At 43.5% G+C, this 22277-nt stretch overlaps 3 protein-coding genes across 3 annotated transcripts; all 3 read right to left on the bottom strand.

Moving 5' to 3' along the window:
- Positions 1 to 5203: 5203 nt before the first annotated feature.
- Positions 5204 to 6136, bottom strand: LOC133133560 (putative gustatory receptor clone PTE01). Its single transcript, XM_061249660.1, has one exon. The coding sequence runs from the start codon at positions 6134 to 6136 to the stop codon at positions 5204 to 5206; it is 933 nt and encodes a 310-aa protein (XP_061105644.1).
- A 3500-nt stretch (positions 6137 to 9636) lies between these two features.
- On the bottom strand, positions 9637 to 10572 carry LOC133133561 (putative gustatory receptor clone PTE01). Its single transcript, XM_061249661.1, has one exon. The coding sequence runs from the start codon at positions 10570 to 10572 to the stop codon at positions 9637 to 9639; it is 936 nt and encodes a 311-aa protein (XP_061105645.1).
- A 6811-nt stretch (positions 10573 to 17383) lies between these two features.
- LOC133133562 (putative gustatory receptor clone PTE03) lies at positions 17384 to 18316 on the bottom strand. The gene has a single exon (XM_061249662.1). The coding sequence runs from the start codon at positions 18314 to 18316 to the stop codon at positions 17384 to 17386; it is 933 nt and encodes a 310-aa protein (XP_061105646.1).
- Positions 18317 to 22277: the final 3961 nt, after the last annotated feature.

The raw sequence follows: 22277 nt of genomic DNA on the forward strand, positions 1-22277 counted from the left end.
CTAACTTTGCCCAGAAATTTGTCTTGCAGACCGACGCCTCAGAGACAGGACTGGGAGCCCGTCCTGTCGCAGATACAAGACGCAACGGAGCACCCCATCACATACATCAGCCGGAAGCTCCTGAAACATGAGAAAAACTACAGCACGGTGGAGAAGGAGTGCCTGGCCATCAGATGGGCAGTTGGTAAGATGAAGTATTACCTCCTAGGCCGGGAATTCATCCTAATAACTGATCATGCCCCCCTGACCTGGATGTATCGGTGCAAGGACACCAACGCCAGGGTGACCCGATGGTTCCTCGAACTTCAATGTTTTAAATTCAAGGTGGAACACACGGCAGGGAGGCTCCAGGGAAACGCGGATGCGCTGTCGAGGATGAATGAGGGCCTGTATTGTAACGCTCCCGCCGAGGGCTGGGAGCTGAGGGGGAGGAAATGTGGTGGCCCGACCAGGGATCGGTACACCACTGGGGTGGAACGGCCCGTGCACCGGCGCCAAGAGCTGGGGAAGCTGATTCACTCTGAATATTTTCCCTTGTCCTACCTAAGAGAACGGCACCTTGGAGAGAGACCGGGAGGAGAATCAGCACCATGGCCAGCAACTCCCGGGGCGAGACGGGTGCGGCCGCATTCCGCACGTGAATGAACATTTTAATTAAACAGGCACAGCTGAACCGAATTTGGGGAGGGGAGGGAGAAGCGGCGTCTTCAAAAGGAGCCTAAAAACGCAACCCGGGGCTCATGATGGAGGAGGAGAGATCCGGAGCCAGAGTACACGCATAGGTTGGCTAAACCTAGACGGGGCTAACGAACTGCGAGAGAGCCCATGCACACGGAGGAAACCCCCGCGGACGAACCCTCAAATGTCCCGGATTCACGTGAGCAGACGATTCTAACAACACGCTCGCTAAGCTCTCTCTCTCTCTAAGCCTAGACGGCATCAAAGACGGACGACTAGGCGAGGAAGGACGGCTTCAGCGGCCAGGGCACCGCCGGGACTGAACGAACCAAAGGCGGATTCAAGACGGCCGAACGTGGCTACGTGAATGCCGGTTTCTTTTGAGTTTTTCCAACATCGGAGTTCCTAATTTTTTGGACACTTATTTTTTTCCGTTTTTTTCCTTTGGTGGTTTTGTTCAAGAAAAGAAAGCACGTGTCTGTGCTGGACTTGTGAAGTGCCCTGAAGGCACGTGGGGAAAATAAAAATAAGTATTTTCACCCATTTTACTCTCTCTCTCTCTCTCTCTCTACCAGCGGGTCACTACAGTGTATGTGTGTCATTTATCAAATTATATATACATACATGGAAATTACAGGTTGAATAATAATACATATATGTGTGCGGTCTGTTAGGATGCGCATATATAATAATAATTTTGGAGTAAGCTTGTGCTCCGTTTAAGGTGGCAAGCTTCTCCATTATAATTGCATAAATCGTTATAAGTTGTAACTGAGTGCTGAATCAGGGGCATAGCCTAGGTTCTAGGGTCCAGACCTAGAAGCAGAGTCTGGAGAGTGCTGATACTGAACCCAGGGTGTCTGTGTTCCACGGCGGGCATACCTCTCAAGCCCTCTGATTGTGGTGGTTACAACCAGTGTGGTGTTTGCAAGACTTGAGACTATCAGGTATCTGTCCGTAGGGAACCGCAGTTTTAAGTGATTGAGGCCTGTATCAGTGGTTGCAGTACCTCTGTGTACTGGGCCCGATGTTACGTCATAGGGCCGCTGGGTGCCACAGCAGATACAAGGCTCCGCCTCTCTGATGCGCTGCTACAAGGTTGGGGAATCTGCTGCATGTGGTGCCTATGTCTAGACTGGTGTGGGGTGTCGCCTCACAGAATGTCTGTCTTTTTGAGCTGCTGGAAGCTGAGTCCTCTGGCCTGTGCTACCTGTATTGGCAACAGTTGTATACTTGTAATTAAATACATAGGCTATAGTTTAGAAAGCATTTGTTATGGGCATGTGGAGAGTTAAATATACTAAATGTTCTGTAATAAACGTCAAATAAGCTTTGCCCTAGTAGGGATACATCCTTAATAAAAAGGATGAATTCCCTGATTATATCATTTATCGTATAGGGTGAATTAAATTATTTAGGCATAGGCCAAATGAATAGTGTTTACATGTTTATGGGTCATTCTACTCCCCCCACAATTTCAAACTTCTCAGTTCCTCACTGCCCCCCTCACAGCTTCCCACTGCTCCCTTTGTGCGTCTTGTCTCTCCTTCCCCAATTGTTTATCACCTGTGGTGTTTCTTGTTGTAAGAGCAGTGAACCTGCACTCCCAATGATTTATCTTGCGGGAGTGTATGATTTGTTTTGTTTTTAAGTATTGTTTTTGATCAATTCTTTAATTTGATTACGGATTTATGCAGACATTCACCCTGCATAAATGTGTATATTTTTATTGTTTTTAATGAATTCTTTAATTTGATGTATGGATTTATGCAGACATTCACCCTGCATAAATGTTTATATTTTGAAGCAAATAGCTGCATTACACATCTTGTATTTAGTATGTGTTAGTTTTAACCTTCCCAGCATTCTGTTCTGCATGCAATATACTGCAATATAATAGTATGCATGGCTACAGGCACAGCTTGATAATTTAGTTTCTGAATTCTTAGGCAGACGTGCTGTCCAATACTTTTAGGATAATTAATTATCCTAAATTTCATCAAGTTTGTTAAACCAGATGATCACTGGTCTCAAACATATCATTAATAGTTAACAAAAAATATATTCACGGCTGTTAGATCTGAAGCGCAGGCGCTCCTTTCTATCAGCCGTTCACTTGTCAATCAGACCCATACCATCGAGCGTGTCTTAGCCTGCAGAACATTTGCTGAGGGTTGGTTTGCTGCTGCCAAGCAAGAGATTCTGGACTTTTGTCTGCACAAGAACCCTAGTCATGTCGTAAGGGATTTCATTGAAGCCTTAGACTGGCATAGGTGGATTTTGTCAGAGCAAAGGGAAAATATTCATTATCCACCTCTTTAATGTATGTATGTATTGTTTGTATGTTTATTATAAGTAGTTGTACTGTCTATATTGGATTCTTGGTTTCTTTTTCTTTGATTCACCTAAAACAGGTCTATCTAAATTCCACTACCATACGCTCAACCTGCGTAGTAGTGAAGAATCAGGTATTTAAATTAGATCACCGTATTGGTGCATATCTCTACAAGGGACATGAAGACCATATTCACCACTCGCACTGGTTGTCATGAAACATCTTGCCATGATTATATGTGTAACAATATTTTTCCCATTTTGTGCCAAATGTATTAGTGTTCAGTTTTTGTATGGCCACGCTGAGATCGTCAAAGTGTCTCACCCACAGTAGTGCGTCATCAGCGAGATGAGCTCCTTCACGCATGAAGGTCTGACCTGTCCAGCGAGTCACTTGATCGACTGGAAGTGATTGAGGACTTCGCAATGGGTCAGATCTGCGTCCTGAGGAGAATTCCGCTGGAGGTGGACGTCTCTCTGTGGTGGAAGGACACTATTTCTGGACAGTGTGCATGGTCTCTGACTGACCTAATGGACCCGGTGCAACAGGTCGACCAGGGCTAGCTCCTCTACCAGCTCTGCCCAGGATGCCTACACATGGTGGGACAGGTGGGACTGGGTGTTCTGAGGGTCCGTCATCATCCACTCCCTAAAATCCTCGACCCCTTCTGCTTCGGCGATCAGCCCCCTGCAGGTGCCAACACTGTCAGGATTGAGACCCCAAGCATCCGCAGGGAATTACATGTACAGCCACGGCTTTCACAGTGACCCCTTGGAACTGTGTTGTTTGTCCCACGGGGCCAAGGGGGATTCTGTAAGCCAGTAATAATTAACATTTGGTTTCATGCACTGGTCAGCTTGCTGACTTCCCCCTCCCGGAGCATATATTGTTAGCCCCCACCTTTTGGCACCCATGCCAGTGGGGGAAAACTAGAAAAGGGCTCCTGGAGGAGTTTTCCTGGGCCCCCTGGGGAGCCCCCCTTCTCTCACATTCCTTACAGGTTTTGAGCACAGGAATACTGGAGATGGCATAAAGATGTTTCATGATAATCCCAGGTCAGAAAATAGGAATGTTTGGTGTTATTCTGATTGGTTCAGTGCGACTGGTGTAATGGTCTAGTTTTTGTAACAGTCTGCCTTTGATATCATAACCATCCAGGAGCCGAGGGAAAACTGGGCAAAAGTTGTCTCTGTAGAAGCCATTTGTTTTAGCTCCCTGACCAAGGTCTCTCTAGTGGGAGTTTGGCTGTAAATTCCAGATGGGTAACCCATTCTTAGGGTCAAGAACTAAGGCCCGGATTTTGGAGATAAGGAGAAGAAACCAAGCAATCTCCTTTAATTCACCCAAATCAGGTTTATCCAAAAGGTATATTACCATGAGAGGTACACATACATATTTACAGCATAATGCAGTTATCATGAAAACTCCCAACTACATTCATAGATATAATATCTTGCAACCTTTTCCCCCCCGACCATCCGTAATCTGATCCGCTCCTTACATAACACACCTCAACCCACAGTCAGCCCTACGACACTGGGTATCCAAAGGCAAAGTGGGACTCAGGAAGGGCTGCCATTTGTGAGGAACCTGAGAGCTGGGGCTTCTGGTATGTGTCAAAGGAACAGAGGACAATACTGTTTGAACTAGCTTTGGGGAAGTTCGGGCCATTGGCGCCGAAGGAGATAAGGGGAAGATGAATGGTTTTCCTGACAAAATCATGGGAAAATAATCCTTCAGGGCATTTGTGTACCCCTCTCCCGTGACCCCACAACTGGTCACTTCCAAGGGGAAAGACTCCAGACAATGCCACAGTGCCCTCATTTGGGCACTGCTGTCATTACACCGGTGACTGCTCACCTGGATTAAATATTCAAAACTGCTGTTGAGATAGTAAATAGACCCGGTAAAACCTTGAAAACATTACCCATGTGATCTTTCTATTATTGCATTATGTCTTATGTAATGGTAACAGGAATTGCATGTAAAAAGGAGAATCAGGAGGGAAGTTTCATGATAACTGCAACATAATAAAACATGCGGGTAATCTGTTTGGTATGGATGTGATCCGGTAGAATCAAGGAATCGGATAAGATTCACTAAGTGTATATGACAATGTAAGACACTAGTTTAACATGTAGATAAGAGCATCCAATATGCTGCAGTTGGTTTAAAGGTCACATTGTTTCATTACTGCAGCTGGGTTACTTTTGAATAAAGTATCTGCACAATCTTGGTCCTTAGTTCCTTGGTCTGTATAGCATAAATGATGGGGTTCATGTTGGCGGGAATGATGAGATGGAGAAGTCCCGCCAACGTCCGGTAGCCGTTGTGAATCTGAAGACGATGCAAAATGGTGATGAGGAATCCGGACCAGAGCATGATCAGATAGAGGACCAGATGGGAGGCGCAGGTCTGCATGGCCTTTCTGTTGAGCTCCTTGTTCTTTTTGGAGACACAGCTGATCAGGATCCTGAAATATGTGAAGGCCATGCTGGCGATGGACGATCCATTGAGTATGATACTGCAGATAAGCCCAGCGATGTTGTTAATGCTTAAGTCCTGGCAGGAGAGCTTGAACAGAGATGCAATGTCGCAGAAGTCATTAAGAATAATGGAACGGCAGCGTGTTAGCCGTACTGCGAGGCCCAGTACGATGGAGATCAGGGTTATCGATGTGCTCCATGCGGACACAGTCAGCTTAGCCACCATGGTGGGGCTCATGATGGAGGTGTACCTCAGAGGGTGGCATATGGCCACATACCTGTCAAAGGCCATGATCATCATCACCGTGTGACAGGACGTGCCATAAGTGTGGCTGAAGAAGGCCTGGGAGACACACCAGGAGTAGCTGATGGACGGGTTGTTGGAGACAATGTCCAACATCATTCGAGGCAGAACCACCGTGCTTCCCAGGACGTCGTTGAAGGACAGGCTGAAGAACAGCAGGTACATTGGCTGCTGAAGGCTCCTGTCCATCAAAATAAGCAGCATGACCCCTATGTTGGTGGTCAGGATGATCAGGTAGGCGACCAACAGCAGGGCAAACGCTGGGTAAATGAAATGATGGGGAATGTCGATGCCCTGAATCAACAGGATGGGACTGTTGTAGGTCATGTTCATCCCAGATTTCCTGGGAAATTCTGTCAGACTGAGAAAAGCAGAATATTATGCAGTGCCTAACTTTTTGCACATTAACAGTTTCTGGTGTTTTGGCTCCATACATCAGAACATGACAAATAATAAAACCATGAATATGAGGTTAAAGTTCAGACATATTTAATAGGAAATATGGGCCAATTTTGCAGACTCCAATTAAGCCTAGTCCGAGATGAAATTCTATTTTCAATAAACAACTCAGATTCTAAGTCCTGAAAGTCCGTCAGGTTGACTTTCACATTTCCTAAATTAAGTTCAAAAAGCTGCTTGACTGGGTGCCTGAGAGCCTCAGAGTCATAGAGCAGACCCTGAAAACAGACCAAAAACTGTTTCTAAGGTCTACAAGAATCATCTGTACTGTTCCCAATGCTCACACAATATCATCTAGTACAACTTGAATCGCAGTAACTGAACCATTCTATGACTGTACTTGTAAATGTAAAGGTGTGAATACCTGTCTTAGGTTTCAGATGGGCAGTCCACTCTTCCTGACGGGCTCTCAGGTTTTATCCTGCCCTTTAGGGACCCTCCCCTCTCTGTCCTGTCACTCATTTAGGCAGGAGAGGACCGCCCCCACACTCAGTGATGATGTAATGAATTGAAACACGGGGGATGCTGCTTCTGACATATTACTGCAGTGTAACATGCAGCCTAGGGAATCAGAGCCACAGGTGCAGCCTCCCTATGAGATACATTATTACTGCACTAGTGTGGCATTTCTGTTCTTGGCCTGGATCCAATCAACATTTGTTATTCCCAGTTTCTCCCTGTGAGGAAGCGGGGGCGGGAGACCAAGAGCGACCAGGACGGGATCACAAAGTTACCAATGAGAAGTTGAATAACCACTGATATAATCTTGTAAACCCTCACGAATGTGTGGGGCCACTAGAGGAGAGGGAAAAAAAAAAAACGAGAAAGAAAAACTCCCACGTGGAATGCCAACTGAAACAAAACGGCAAAATCGGTCAAACAGGGTATGTGCAGACTAGCACGGAATGCCCAAGGAAACGGGCGAGTCTCGTGAAAAAATAACTGAGAAAACGGAACCAAACTCCCCGCCGTTTCGCCAACAGAAAATTGACCTTAGAGATAACGTCGGTCAGGTAAAAACGAGATGCCTCAAGGGAAGAGTTTCGATAAGGCTAAACCTCAAGAGGCGAACTCCGCCGCTCACTCTTCTAAACAGAAGGTGACTTAAGAAACTAAAATAACGTGTCATGCTGACCATGGTCTTGAGAGATGGAAATTCCAGGTTTTACATGTAGGCTGGGGAAAGCATGACACTCCCATTATTTCTCCATGGCCTGCTCACACTGGTGACAGGAGCTGCTAGCAAAAGGGCCATGCGAGAACCCGTCTGCATTGCCCTTCTCTTATAGCGCTTGAGTGTTACACTGCGATCCTGTCAGGGCCCAATTCTGACAAAACTGCTCAAAAACAGTTTTGCTTTCTGCTGGAACATGTTCTGTGTATGACAGCACACATACGTCATATGCACAAAGCATGTATGCATATGCTCTCTCTCTCACTCTGGGGTTTTTGAATGGTTAAGTATGCAGTGTGCCAAGTTTTTTCCAAAATCCCATTACCTCTTTATTAACATTTATTTATACTGGTCTAAATCAATCGGGGACAAAGCCTTTTGTCGTGGTTAGGGAAGCAGTGGCCCTGGTTGTGTTTATTTACATTGGCCATCTTTCAAGAGAGGGCCATTCAGTAATGGTGAAAGAAGTGATGCTGCTGCTTCTTCGAGAGGCAAAATGGCTAACTGTGAAACTCGTCATTAAGCTTGAGAATTTCTTTCACAAAGAATGGGCAAAGAAAAGAAAATTCTTGGTCTATCAGCTTTAATAAAATGATAGGGAGTAATACGATTCTGTCATATGTCATCAGAGGTATGTGTGTATGTGTGTAATTTATCAAATTATATATACATACAGTAAAGAACAGTCCTGGAAATACAAACAGATTCACTGGTCAAATGACAAAAAAGACAGTAAAGAATGTAGTAAACTGGGAGGGTGCTTTCTGGTAGCAGATAGGGCAAGCAGAGACAAAACTAATTGACATTCTGTGGGCCACCAGAATGCCTGTCTTACAGTGGTGCCTTCTTTGTCATGTCATGTTTTATTTACATTATTTTAATATCTTTGTCATAGTACCTTAAATGACTTTGCCATCAGGGTTGATTTGGCAGAAGCACCATCACATTACTGGTGTAATTCACTATTTTCTATGATTAGCTGACATTTTCAGTAAAAGCGCACCAACAAGCAAAATGCACCAACACGAAATCATCCATCCATCCATCCATCCATTATCTGAACCCGCTTATCCTGAACAGGGTCGCAGGGGGGCTGGAGCTTATCCCAGCATACATTGGGCGAAAGGCAGGAATACACCCTGGACAGGTCGCCAGTCCATCGCAGGGCACACACACCATTCATTCACACACTCATACCTACGGGCAATTTAGACACATCAAAGGAAATGGAGATATTGTTCGATGTGGCGGTGAATAAAGAAACAATATTTTCCAGTTTTAAGACTACAGTGTCCAAAAAAAACAAGAAAGAACTATGGTTAAACATTGCTCCAGCACACAGAGAGAGTGGGAAATCGTCAGTTTATGAATATCATTTAAAAGGCAATTAGGCAACATGCATCCTTCGTAATTTACAATTTTATTATTTGCATGTAAACAGTGACATTAAAGTGTTATTTTAGTAATATTATTAGCCAACTACAACTGTAGAATTATGAGTGTACATATTGCTTAACAGATTGAGATGTACCTAAGAGCAACAGCTGATTTCAGAGGCTTGCGGTCATAACAGTGGTGGCCACAAGCAGAGTGAGCTGACAACATCGCTAAGGTATAGCTAAGAGCGGTCCAGACCAACCTTACGAACATACGACGTACAGAAGGTATGCTTAGCTAAGAACATTTTGGGAAACACGCTAAAGGTAGAGCTTAAGGTACAACTTATGAATGACGTAGCGTTAAGAAGGCTTGGGGAAACGCACCCCTAACCATTCTCCTCTGACTCCTCTCATTAAGAAGGCATTTTTGCCCATAGAACTTCTACTCACTGAATGTTTTTGTTTTTTTTGCACCATTCTCTGTAAACTCTAGAGACTGTTGTGCGTGAAAATGCCAGGAGAACAGCAGTTTTTAAAATACTCAAACCATTCCGTCTGTCACCAACAAAGGTCAAAGTCAAATTTCTTCCCAATTCAGATGTTTGGTCTGAATAGCAACTGAATTTCCTAGCCATTTCTGCATGCTTGAATGAAGTGAGTTGCTGCTAAATGATTGGCTGACTAGATATTTGCATGAACAAGCCGGTGTACAGGTGTGACTAATTAAGTGGTCACTAAGTGCATACGACAGTGTAAGACACTAGTTTAACATGTAGATAAGAGCATCCATTATGCTGCAGTTGGTTTAAAAGCCACATTTTTCATTCCTGCAGCTGGGTTACTTTTGAATGAAGTATCTGCACAATCTTGGTCCTTAGTTCCTTGGTCTGTATAGCGTATATGATGGGGTTCATGTTGGCGGGAATGATGAGAAAGAGAAGTGCCGCCAACGTCCGGTACCCGTTGTGAATCTGAAGACGATGCAAAATGATGACGAGGTTTCCGGAACAGAGCATGATCAGATAGAGGACCAGATGGGAGGTGCAAGTCTGCACGGCCTTTCTGTTCAGCTCCTTGTTCTTTTTGGAGACACAGCTGATCAGGATCCTGAAATATGTGAAGGCCACGCTGGAGACTGACAATCCACCCATTATGATACCGCAGGTAACCCCAATGATGTTGTTAATGCTTAAGTCCTGGCAGCTGAGCTTGTACAGAGATGCAATGTCGCAGAAGGCATTAAGAATAATGGAACGGCAGCGAGTTAGTCGTACTGCGAGGCCCAGTGTGATGGAGATCAGGGCGATCGATGTGCTCCATGCGGACACAGTCAGCTTAGCCACCATGGTGGGGCTCATGATGGAGGTATACCTCAGAGGGTGGCATATGGCCACATACCTGTCAAAGGCCATGATCATCATCACCGTGTGGCAGGACGTGCCATAAGCCTGGGTGAAGAAGGCCTGGGAGACACACCAGGAGTAGCTGATGGACGGGTTGGTGGAGACGATGTCCAACATCATTCGAGGCAGAACCACCGTGTTTCCCAGGATGTCGTTGAAGGACAGGCTGAAGAACAGCAGGTACATTGGCTGCTGCAGGCTCCTGTCCATCAAAATAAGCAGCATGATCCCTATGTTGGTGGTCAGGATGATCAGGTAGGCGACCAACAGCAGGGCAAACGCTGGGTAAATGAAACGATGAGGAATGTTGATGCCCTGAATCAACAGGATGGGATTGTTGTCGGTTATGTTCATCCCAGATTTCCTGGGAAATTCTGTCAGACTGAGAAAAGCAGAATATTATGCAGTGCCTAACTTTTTGGACATTAAACACTTTCTGGTGTTTTGGCTCCATACACCAGAACATGAAAATTAAATAAAACCATGAATAAGAGGTTAAAATTCAGACAGATTTAATATGAAATACAGGCCAATTTTGCAGACTCCATATAAGCCTAGTCCGCAATGAAATTCTATTTTGAATGGAGATACTCCATACACAACTCAGATTCTAACTCCTCTTGTGCCATCAGCTTGACATTCACATTTCCTTAATTACGTTAAGAAAGCTGATTGACTGGGCGCCGGAGAGCCCCAGTGTCCCAGAGCAGACCCTGAAAACAGACAAAAAACTGACGTGTGATCAGAGAAATATAGATATCAGAGAAATCCCATTATAACTGGAATAACATATCTTAACGTCCAAGGTCTGTAAAGATTATTTGTACTATTCCCAATGCTCATACAATATCATCTAGCGCAACTTGAATCAAAGTAACTGAACCATTCTATGGCAGTACTGAGTGGTATAAAGTCGAGGTCATACCTGTCTCAAGTTTCAGGTGGGCAGTCCTCTCTTCCTGATGGGCTCTCAGGTTTTATCCTATCCTTTCGGGGCCCTCCCCTCTCTGTCCTGCCACAAGCCCTCCCCTCTCTGTCCTGCCATGGGCCCTCTTCTCTCTGTCACCCCCAGACTCAGTGATGATGTAATGTGCTGAAAGACGGCTGGCAGGTGCTGCTGCTTCTGACATATTACTGCAGTGTAACATGCAGCCTAGGGAATCAGAGCCACAGGTGCAGCCTCCCTGTGAGATACATTATTACTGTGATATTGCAGCAATTCTGTTCTTGCCCTGGATCCAATCAACATTAGTTATTCTCTGTCTCTCCAATTATTTCTCCAGGGCCTGCTCACAGTGGCGACAGGAGCAGCAAGCAAAAGGGCAGAGAGAGAACCTGCCTGCATTGCTGCGCTTGGCCCCTGCTGGTCCTCTACTGTGAAGTGAAGGTTTTGCCATAGTTCAATCCAGCAAGCAATCCAGTCTCTTTGAATGTGAGCTGCCACTGGAGAGTGGCATGGCATGTACAGAGCCAGAACTACTGTCTTTGAAGGTACATCTATAAGGGATGAAGCACAACCACCACTGCCAGCAGCTCCCATCTCCTCATGCAGTAATTGCATTCTTTGCTGAGCTAGCAACTGAGGAAGGCAACCACCTTCTCCCCCTTTTCAATTAGCTGCAACAGGACTACGTCAAGGCCCAAGTTGCTTGCATCAGAGTTCAGGTGAAGGGTTTCCTAGAGTCAAACAGGTCAAGCATGGGGTGGGGGGGTGACAAGTGCAACGCATATGTGTGTTAACTAGCAACATTTCTAATGTTATACCAGCTGCAAAATATATTTTGCCCTTCTCTTATAGCACTAGAATGTTACACTCCGATCCTGACATGGGCCAATTCTGACAGAACTGCTCAAAAACGGTTTTGCATTCTGCTGGAACATGTTCTGTGTATGACAGCAAACATACGTCACATGCACAAAGCATGTATGCATATGCTCTCTCTCACTCTGGGGTTTTTGAATGGTTAAGTTGGCAGTTTGCTAAGTTATTTCCAAAATTCCATTACCTCCTCATTAACATTTATTTATACAGGCCGAAATCAATAGGGGAAAATGAAGCCTTTTGTCATGGTTAGGGAAGCAGTGGCCCTGGCTTTGTTTATTTGGCCATTTTTCAAGAGAGAGCCATTCAGAAATGGTGAAAGAAGCTGCTTCATCGAGAGGCAAAATGGCTAACTGTGAAACTCGTCATTAAGCTTGATAATTCTTTCACAAAGAATGGGCAAAGAAAATAACATTCTTGGTCTATCAGCTTTAATAAAATGATAGGGAGCAATACAATTCTGTTATATGTCATCAGAGGTATGTGTGTATGTGTGTCATTAATCAAATTATATATACATACAGTAAAGAACAGTCCAAGAAATACAACTGTTACAGATTATCTGGTCAACTGACACAAAAGACAGTGAAGAAGGCAGTAAACTGGGAGGGTGCTTCCTGGTAACAGGTGGGGCAAGCAGAGACACAACAAATTGATATTCTGTTCAAAGGTGGGTCACCAGAATGCCTATCTTAGATGTATAAAGTAGAGCAAAAGAAATGTTGCTGACTGGACAACTAAACAAGGTATGAACCCATTTACCAAGATCTTTAATAGGAATGGCTTCTTGTTTGATTAGGACAGATTGTGCACTAAATTAAAACAAGTCACCTCATTGATAACAACAGGACAGACACTTCTACCTCTGTAACTGCATATTGGGCACAAATAAAGTTTATTATATAAAGTTGGGCTAGTTGGGTGAGTTTTTGGATAATTTTCAGCACTTAAGCTCATGGTTTGTATGATTATCAGTGATACATTTCTATTTGTATTAGTTTTTAATAAAACACTGCAGGAATACATTAAAATATTTCATTCATCATGACTTGTGGGAACGTATTAATAGAATTAAAAATGTACAAACTAAATTATCCAACTGTATATATAATTTTCACCAAATTATATTTACGGTTAGTGATACGGTTTCTGGCTACGCCATCTAGCAAAACACCTTCTTTGGCATGTCATGTTTTTGTTTTTTTTAAAAGATATTTTTTAGGCCTTTTTCAGCTTTATTGGACAGTATAGTATAGAGAGACAGGAAGAATGGGAGCGAGAGAGAGGGAAAGACATGTGACAAATGTCAGACGGTCGGATTCGAACCACCAACGTCGCGGCTCGCAATGAGCATGCGGTCAGTGCTCATCAGGCTGCGCCACCAAGACCTTAAATTACTTTGCCATCAGGGTTGATTTGGCAGAAGCACCATCACATTACTGGTGTAATTCACTATTTTCTATGATTAGCTGAAGTTTTCAGTAAAAGCGCACCAACAAGCAAAACGCACCAACACAAAATCAACATTATTTATATATATATATATTTTTTTTTTTTACACAAGGTATGGTGGAAAAAAACTGAAATAAGCAGCTTCATAGCAAAGGAAATGGAGATAATGTTACACGTAGCGCTGAATAAAGAAACATTATTTTCCAGTTTTAAGACTACAGTGTCCAAAAAAAACAAGAAAGAACTATGGTTAAACACCGCTCCAGCACACAGAGAGAGTGGGAAATCTTCAGTTTATGAATATCGTTTAAAAGGCAATTAGACAACATGCATCCTTCGTAATTTACAATTTTATTATTTGCATGAAAATAGTGCCATTAAAGTGGTATTTTAGGAATATTATGAGCCAACTACAACTGTAGAATTATTAGTGTACATATTGCTTAACAGATTGAGATGTAACTAAGAGCAACAGCTGATTTCAGAGGCTTGCGGTCGTAACAGTGGTGGCCACTAGCGAAGTGAGCTGACAACATTGCTAAGGTATAGCTAAGAGTGGTCCAGACCAACCTTCCGAAAGTAGGATATACAGAAGGTATACTTAGCTAAGAACATTTTGGGAAACAGGCTGAAACGTTCTGGTAGAGCTTAAGTTACAACTTATGAACGACGAAGCATTAAGAAGGCTTCGGGAAACGCATCCCTAACCATTCTCCTCTGACTTCTCTCATTAAGAAGGCATTTTTGCCCATAGAACTTCTACTCACTGAATGTTTTTGGTTTTTTTGCACCATTCTCTGTAAACTCTAGAGACATCCTCTGTATACACAATACATGTTGTTGCCATCTGGCTTACGATTTCAAACTCCCATTGCTTTAAAACAGAGGTACAGAAATTCCTTCATCTCTCTTTCTATCCAAGCACTGAATGCACACAACAGAAGAAGATAGCCTTGTCCATTTACCACTACCACTACCTCTTTTTATATCTACCTTATATTTATTGAAACTGTATCTTGATTTTTAATGCACTGCCAATATTTATCACAACTGAACTATTTATTATGCTTCTTGTGCAGAATCTGTCTGTCTGTCTGTATTGTGTTATGCCTATTGTTGTGTGGAATGTGTGTGGTCCTGCTGCAAACAAATTGTCCATTTGGGACAAAGAATAAACTGAACTCAACTGAGACTGTTGTGCTTGAAAATGCCAGGAGAACAGCAGTTTTTAAAATACTCAAACCATTCCGTCTGTCACCAACAAAGGTCAAAGTCAAATTTCGGCCCAATTCAGATGTTTGGTCTGAATAGCAACTGAACCTTGTAAGCCAGAAATAAGCCGGCTCCACGGTGGTGGAACGAACTCCCCGTTGAGGTCAGAACTGTAGAAGCTCTCCCCACCTTCAAGCGCAAGCTGAAGACACACCTCTTCAAGCAGCACCTCTCCCCATCCCTCCCTACCTCTCTGTCAACCTTATTTGTTGTCTCTGTGACTTGCTTTGTGTATCGGTATTTTTAGTTGGCTAGGTAAGCAGTGTTTGGATAGTTAAGTTTGGTCACTTTTGCTCTGTTGGTTCTTTGTTTCTTTGTTCAAAGATAAATAAATAAATAAATAAATTGGCCCTCGTCCTTATCTTTGTTGTACAGGTAGAAGTTGAAATTGTACTTCCCTCTAGGGTCTTTCAGCGAACTTATCCCTGGTTATGGGTATGGACTTTGTTGTACGTCGCTCTGGATAAGAGCGTCTGCCAAATGCCAATAATGTAATAAGTAAATAAGTAACATTTGGTGTCATGCGCTGGCCCCCCCGGTGCATGCATTGTTAGCCCCCACCTTTTTGGCACCCATGCTTCTGGGGGAGAACAAGAAAACTGGGTTTTTACAGGTTTTGAGCACAGGAATACTGGAGATGGCATAAAGATGTTTCATGATAATCCCAGGTCAGAATATAGTAATGTTTAGTGTTATTCTGATTGGTTCAGTGCGACTGGTGTAATGGTCTAGTTTTTGTAACAGTCTACCTTTGATATCATAACCGTCCAGGAGCCAAGGGGAAACTGGGCAAAAGCTGTCTTTGTAGAAGCCATTTGCGTTAGCCCCCTGAGGGTCTGGCTCTAAATTCCATTTTTAGGGTCAAGAACTAAGGCCTGGATTTTGGAGATAAGGAGAAGAACCCAAGCAATCTGGGGTTTTGTCTCCTTTCCTTTAATTCACCCAAATCAGGTTTATCCAAAAGGTATATTGCCATGAGAGGCACAAAACATATTTATCACATAATACGGTTGTCACGAAAACTCTCAAATCCATCTCTCTCCAGGTATCTCCAGTAAGCTCTCTGATTTGGACTTCCTTTGGGGGATTCAGACCATTGGCTCCGAAGAATGTCCGCATCTAGAGAGACTGAGACAAGGGGAAGATGGACTGTGGCTGTGGGGGTGTTCTGCGGGTGTTTTGGTAGAGGGTCAGTAAGTCATGGGAAAAGAATGCGTCCATGATCCACCACCTGGACAGCTCCTCTGGGAAAGGCTCAGGACACTCTGTCATTACAAACTACACTTCTCCCCTGGGTTAGTGGTGGACTTTTTGTGACAACTACATCAGAATAAAACATAAGGATAATCTGTTTGGTATGGATGTGATCCGGTAAAATCAAGGAATCAAATGAGATACATTTCATACCAAATGGAGTTTAATAAACCATAGTTTCAGTAACTCAAGGGAAAACTTACAGGTCCTCTCTGGTAATCATCTAATTTTCCCTACTTAACAACCCCCAAGGGTGGGGGTCTAAATTCCAGATTTGACCACCCCTCCAGGTTAATTTATGGCACTGCCGCCTGGTTCAAACGTATGATTTGGCATAAAAGCAAGGGAGACAGACCAATCTGGGAAGACCGTAATCGGCTTCCCACACTATGCACGTTCCATATGTACGTTCTGTGCTTGTGTGTAGCCAAAGCAGGCTAGGTATGATTATTTACTCTATCTCTATTCTTAATTTGTGTATTTTGTAATTGACTATTAGCTAATAACCTACTTGTCTGCGACCAACTGATCAGTGGCTTGGTACTTTAGTGGTGTCACCAAGCTGGGAAAGGCAGCCAAGTTCGGCCCATAAAAAGGATTGGTGGTGCATGGCTCTTGTAATTTGAGGCGAAGGGAACCCATGGGCGTTTCTATGCAGGTTCCTGTCAAGTTAGCTCGAAGGAGCCCTCTAAATGCACGCCGACCTGGGCTCGCAACTATCATGTCAATATAGTGCATGTATTGTGTTGGCTAGACCCTCAGCCTCTGAGTTCTCCGCCGAACTGAGATTCAGCAATAATGCTAATCCCGGGAGCATATATTGAGTAATGGTGGCGCAGGTAAGAGTCGAGTGTAATCACTCCTGAGGTTTGCATATGTTTCAAACCCAAATTTCTAAATTATATCTAAAATGGAGTCAGATAACGAAGGTAAATGTGTTGGCCCTACTGTGGAGATTCTTGGTAAGCCTGGACCAGTAAAGAGCGGAAGGCAGAGTGGTACTACTGTCTTTGTAATGTGGTTTATTCATTGGCTGATCTTGACTCTCCGCATAGCGGTCATTATTATTTAACCCTACTAATCTTCTTCCAGCAACACCAGAAGGACAAGCATGCAAATCCCGTCGCTAAATTCTGTCATTCAGTTAGCGTGGGGTTTTACAACCTCCTAGCCATTTCTGCATGCTTGAATGAAGTGAGTTGCTGCTATATGATTGGCTGAGTAGATATTTGCATTAACAAGCCGGTGTACAGGTGTGACTAATTAAGTGGTCACTAAGTGTATACGACAGTGTAAGACACTAGTTTAACATGTAGATAAGAGCATCCATTATGCTGCAGTTGGTTTAAAAGCCACATTTTTTCATTACTGAAACTGGGTTACTTTTGGATAAAGTATCTGCACAATCTTGGTCCTTAGTTCCTTGGTCTGTATAGCGTATATGATGGGGTTCATGTTGGCGGGAATGATGAGAAAGAGAAGTGCCGCCAACGTCCGGTACCCCTTGTGAATCTGAAGACGATGCAAAATCATGACGAGGTATCCGGACCAGAGCATGATCAGATAGAGGACCAGATGCGAGGTGCAAGTCTGCATGGCCTTTCTGTTGAGCTCCTTGTTCTTTTTGGAGACACAGCTGATCAGGATCCTGAAATATGTGAAGGCCACGCTGGCGATGGACAATCCAATGAGTATGATACTGCAGGTAAGCCAAGTGATGTTGTTAATGCTCAAGTCCTGGCAGGAGAGCTTGTACAGAGATGCAATGTCGCAGAAGGCATTAAGAATAATGGAACGGCAGCGTGTTAGCCGTACTGCGAGGCCCAGTGGGATGGAGGTCACGGCGATCGATGTGCTCCATGCGGACACAGTCAGCTTAGCCACCATGGTGGGGCTCATGATGGAGGTGTACCTCAGAGGGTGGCATATGGCCACATACCTGTCAAACGCCATGATCATCATCACCGTGTGGCAGGACGTGCCATAAGCCTGGGTGAAGAAGGCCTGGGAGACACACCAGGAGTAGCTGATGGACGGGTTGGTGGAGACAATGTCCAACATCATTCGAGGCAGAACCACAGTGTTTCCCAGGACATCGTTGAAGGACAGGCTGAAGAACAGCAGGTACATTGGCTGCTGAAGGCTCCTGTCCATCAAAATAAGCAGCATGACCCCTATGTTGGTGGTCAGGATGATCAGGTAGGCAACCAACAGCAGGGCAAACGCTGGGTAAATGAAACGATGGGGAATATCGATGCCCTGAATCAACAGGATGGGACTGTTGTAGGTTATGTTCATCCCAGATTTCCTTGGAAATTCTGTCAGACTGAGAAAAGCAGAATATTATGCAGTGCCTAACTTCTTGAACATTAACAGTTTCTGGTGTTTTGGCTCCATACACCAGAACATGACAAATAATAAAACCATGAATATGAGGTTAAAGTTCAGACAGATTTAAGATGAAATATGGGCCAATTTTGCAGACTCCAATTAAGCCTAGTCCGAGATGAAATTCTATTTTCAATGCACAACTCAGATTCTAACTCCTGAAAGTCAGTCAGGTTGACTTTCACATTTCCTTAATTAAGTTCAGAAAGCTGCTTGACTGGGTGCCTGAGAGCCTCAGTGTCCCAGAGCAGACCCTGAAAACAGATAAAAAACTGACGCATGATTAGAGAAATATATATCGGAGAAATCCCATTATTATAACTGGAATAACTTATCTTTATTTCTAAGGTCTGCAAGAATCATCTGTACTGTTCCAAATGCTCACACAATATCATCTAGTACAACTTGAATCGCAGTAACTGAAGCATTCTATGACTGTACTTGTAAATTTGAAGCTGTAAATACCTGTCTCAGGTTTCAGGTGGGCAGTCCTCTCTTCCTGATGGGCTCTCAGGTTTTATCCTGTCCTTTAGGGGCCCTCCCCTCTCTGTCCTGTCACTCATTTAGGCAGGAGAGGACCGCCCCCACACTCAGTGATGATGTAATGAATGGAAACACGGGTGATGCTGCTTCTGACATATTACTGCAGTGTAACATGCAGCCTAGGGAATCAGAGCCACAGGTGCAGCCTCCCTGTGAGATACATTATTACTGCAGCAGTGTGGCATTTCTGTTCTTGGCCTGGATCCAATCAACATTTGTTATTCCCAGTTTCTCCCTGTGAGGGAGCGGGGGCGGGAGACCAAGAGCGACCAGGACGGGATCACAAAGATACAAATGAGAAGTTGAATAACCACTGATATAATCTTGGAAACCCACTAGAGGGGCCACTAGAGGAGAGGGAAAAAACATAAAACAGGAAAGAAACTCCCTGCTGAAATGCCAACTAAAACAAAACTGCAAAATTGGTCGAACAGGGTATTCCTCAATGGAAGAGTCTCGATAAGGCTAAACCTCAAGAGGCGAACTCCACCGCTCACTCTTCTAAACAGAAGATGACTTAATAATCTAAAATAGAGAAGGTCCAAGGGAACGCCCCAACCAAAGAAAAGTAGAACTACTCGTGCCTATGCTTCAAATGAATTCTAAAGAGGTAACGTAATGCATTTCAAGACTAAAGGCAATTAAGTTCTCCAACCACATCTTTACCTCTTTACTCAGTGTACGTGTCAGAATGAAACACCAAAGCCCAGAGCAGTGCCAGGAAGAGACTTAAATAGCTCTCCACGCAGCTGACCACAATCCGCAGTGATTACACCTGCATTCTGCATGCGGAAGGTAACGTCTCATGCTGACCGTGGCCGGCACGCCCTCTCATGGTCTAGAGAGATGGAAATCCCGGGTTTTACATGTAGGCTGGGGAAAGCATGACACTCCCATTACTTCTCCATGGCCTGCTCACAGTGGTGACAGGAGCTGCTAGCAAAAGGGCCAAGCGAGAACCCGCCTGCATTGCCCTTCTCTTATAGCGCTCGAGTGTTACACTGCGATCCTGCCAGGGCAGGAAAACAGTTTTGCTTTCTGCTGGAACATGTTCTGTGTATGACAGCACACATACGTCACATGCACAAAGCATGTATGCATATGCTCTCTCTCTCTCACTCTGGGGTTTTTGAATGATTCAATTGGCAGTTTGCCAAGTTATTTCCAAAATCCCATTACCTCTTTATTCACATTTATTTATACAGGCCTAAATCAAGAGGGGAAAATAAAGCCTTTTGTCGTGGTTAGGGAAGCAGTGGCCCTGGTTTTGTTTATTTACATTGGCCATCTTTCAAGAGAGGGCCATTCAGTAATGGTGAAAGAAGTGATGCTGCTGCTTCTTCGAGAGGCAAAATGGCTAACTGTGAAACTCGTCATTAAGCTTGATAATTCTTTTCACAAAGAATGGGCAAAGAAAAGAAAATTCTTGGTGTATCAGCTTTAATAAAATGATAGGGAGTAATACGATTCTGTCATATGTCATCAGTGGTATGCGTGTATGTGTGTAATTTATCAAATTATATACATACTGGGAAGAACAGTCCAAGAAATACAGATGTTACAGATTCACTGGTCAACTGACACGAAAGACAGTAAAGAATGCAGTAAACTGGGAGGCTGCTTTCTGGGAACAGGTGGGGCAAGCAAAACAAATTGACATTCTGTGGGTCTTAGATGTATAAAGTTGAGCAAAATAAATGCAAACTCCAGAGTTACAGACTCACTGGGCTACTAAACAGGGTATGAACCCATTTACCAAGATATTTAATATGAATGCCTTCTTGTTCTATTCGGACAGATTGTGCACTAAATGAAAACAAGTCACATCTCTCATTGATAACAACAGGACAGACACTTCTACCTCTGTAACTGCATATTGGGCACATATAAAGTTTATTCTATAAAGTTTGACTAGTTGGGTGAGTTTTTGGATAATTTTCAGCATTTAAGCTTATGGTTTGTATGATTATCAGTGATACATTTCTATTTGTATTAGTTTCCATATCTCTGAGGCAGTGACCACTTTATGAGGTATCTGTTACTTATTTGTGCTGCTGTGTAGCCCATCCAATCAAAGGTTTAATGTGTTGTATGTTCAGAGATGCTCTGCATACCACTGTTGTAATTTGTGGTGATTTGAGTTACAGTCAACTTCCTGTCAGCTTGAACCAGTCTGGGGTGCGTTTCCTGATAACGGTGTCTATTCGCGCTTGATGAAGACTCTCTAAGGTATACCTTACTAAGGTTGTTTACTTCTCTACGTGTGTTCCCCAAACTATCCCTTAGGCTGTTGTTTAAGTGAGAACTTCTACGTGCAACGTGATTAGGCCCATCGACTTGCTCTAAGATCGATTATGCACTCCATGCTGTTTGACTGCGTTATGAGAGAACGTAGTGTTATTTTTGAATAAAACACTGCAGGAATACATTAAAATATTGCATTTATCATGACTGGTGGGAATGTATTAATAGAATTAAAAACTTACAAACGGAATTATCCAACCGTATATATAATTTTCACCAAATTATATATATGGTTAGCGATATGGTTTCTGGCTACGCCATCTAGCAAAACGCCTTCTTTGTCATGTCATGTTTTATTTACATTATTTCAATATCTTTGTCATAGTACCTTAAATTACTTTGCCATCAGGGTTGATTTGGCAGAAGCACCATCACATTACTGGTGTAATTCACTATTTTCTATGATTAGCTGACATTTTCAGTAAAAGCGCACCAACAAGCAAAATGCACCAACAAAAAATCATCCATCCATCCATCCATCCATCCATTATCTGAACCCCCTTATCCTGAACAGGGTCGCAGGGGGGCTGGAGCTTATCCCAGCATACATTGGGCGAAAGGCAGGAATACACCCTGGACAGGTCACCAGTCCATCGTAGGGCACACACACCATTCATTCACACACTCATACCTACGGGCAATTTAGACACAGCAAATGAAATGGAGAAAGGCCATGCAGGACACTGTAGTCTTAAAACTGGAAAATATTGTTACTTTATTCACCGCCACGTCTAACAATATCTCCATTTCCTTTGCTATGAAGCTGTGGGACCGCTTATTTCAGTTTTTTTCCACCATATCTTATGGAAAAAAATAAAATAAAATAAAAAAAGATATATATATGTTGATTTCGTATTGGTGCGTTTTGTGGCGGTGAATAAAGAAACAATATTTTCCAGTTTTAGGACTACAGTGTCCAAAATGAACAAGAAAGAACTATGGTTAAACATTGCTCCAGCACACAGAGAGAGTGGGAAATAGTCAGTTTATTAATATAATTTTAAAGGCAATTAGGCAACATGCA

This window comes from Conger conger, chromosome 7 (assembly GCF_963514075.1).
Source record: "Conger conger chromosome 7, fConCon1.1, whole genome shotgun sequence".
Lineage (NCBI taxonomy): Eukaryota > Metazoa > Chordata > Actinopteri > Anguilliformes > Congridae > Conger > Conger conger.

What these genes read in the sequence shown, in the direction of transcription:
- LOC133133561 (XM_061249661.1), bottom strand. Translation starts at nt 10,572, where the DNA reads ATGAACATAACCGACAACAATCCCATCCTGTTGATTCAGGGCATCAAC.
- LOC133133560 (XM_061249660.1), bottom strand. Translation starts at nt 6,136, where the DNA reads ATGAACATGACCTACAACAGTCCCATCCTGTTGATTCAGGGCATCGAC.
- LOC133133562 (XM_061249662.1), bottom strand. Translation starts at nt 18,316, where the DNA reads ATGAACATAACCTACAACAGTCCCATCCTGTTGATTCAGGGCATCGAT.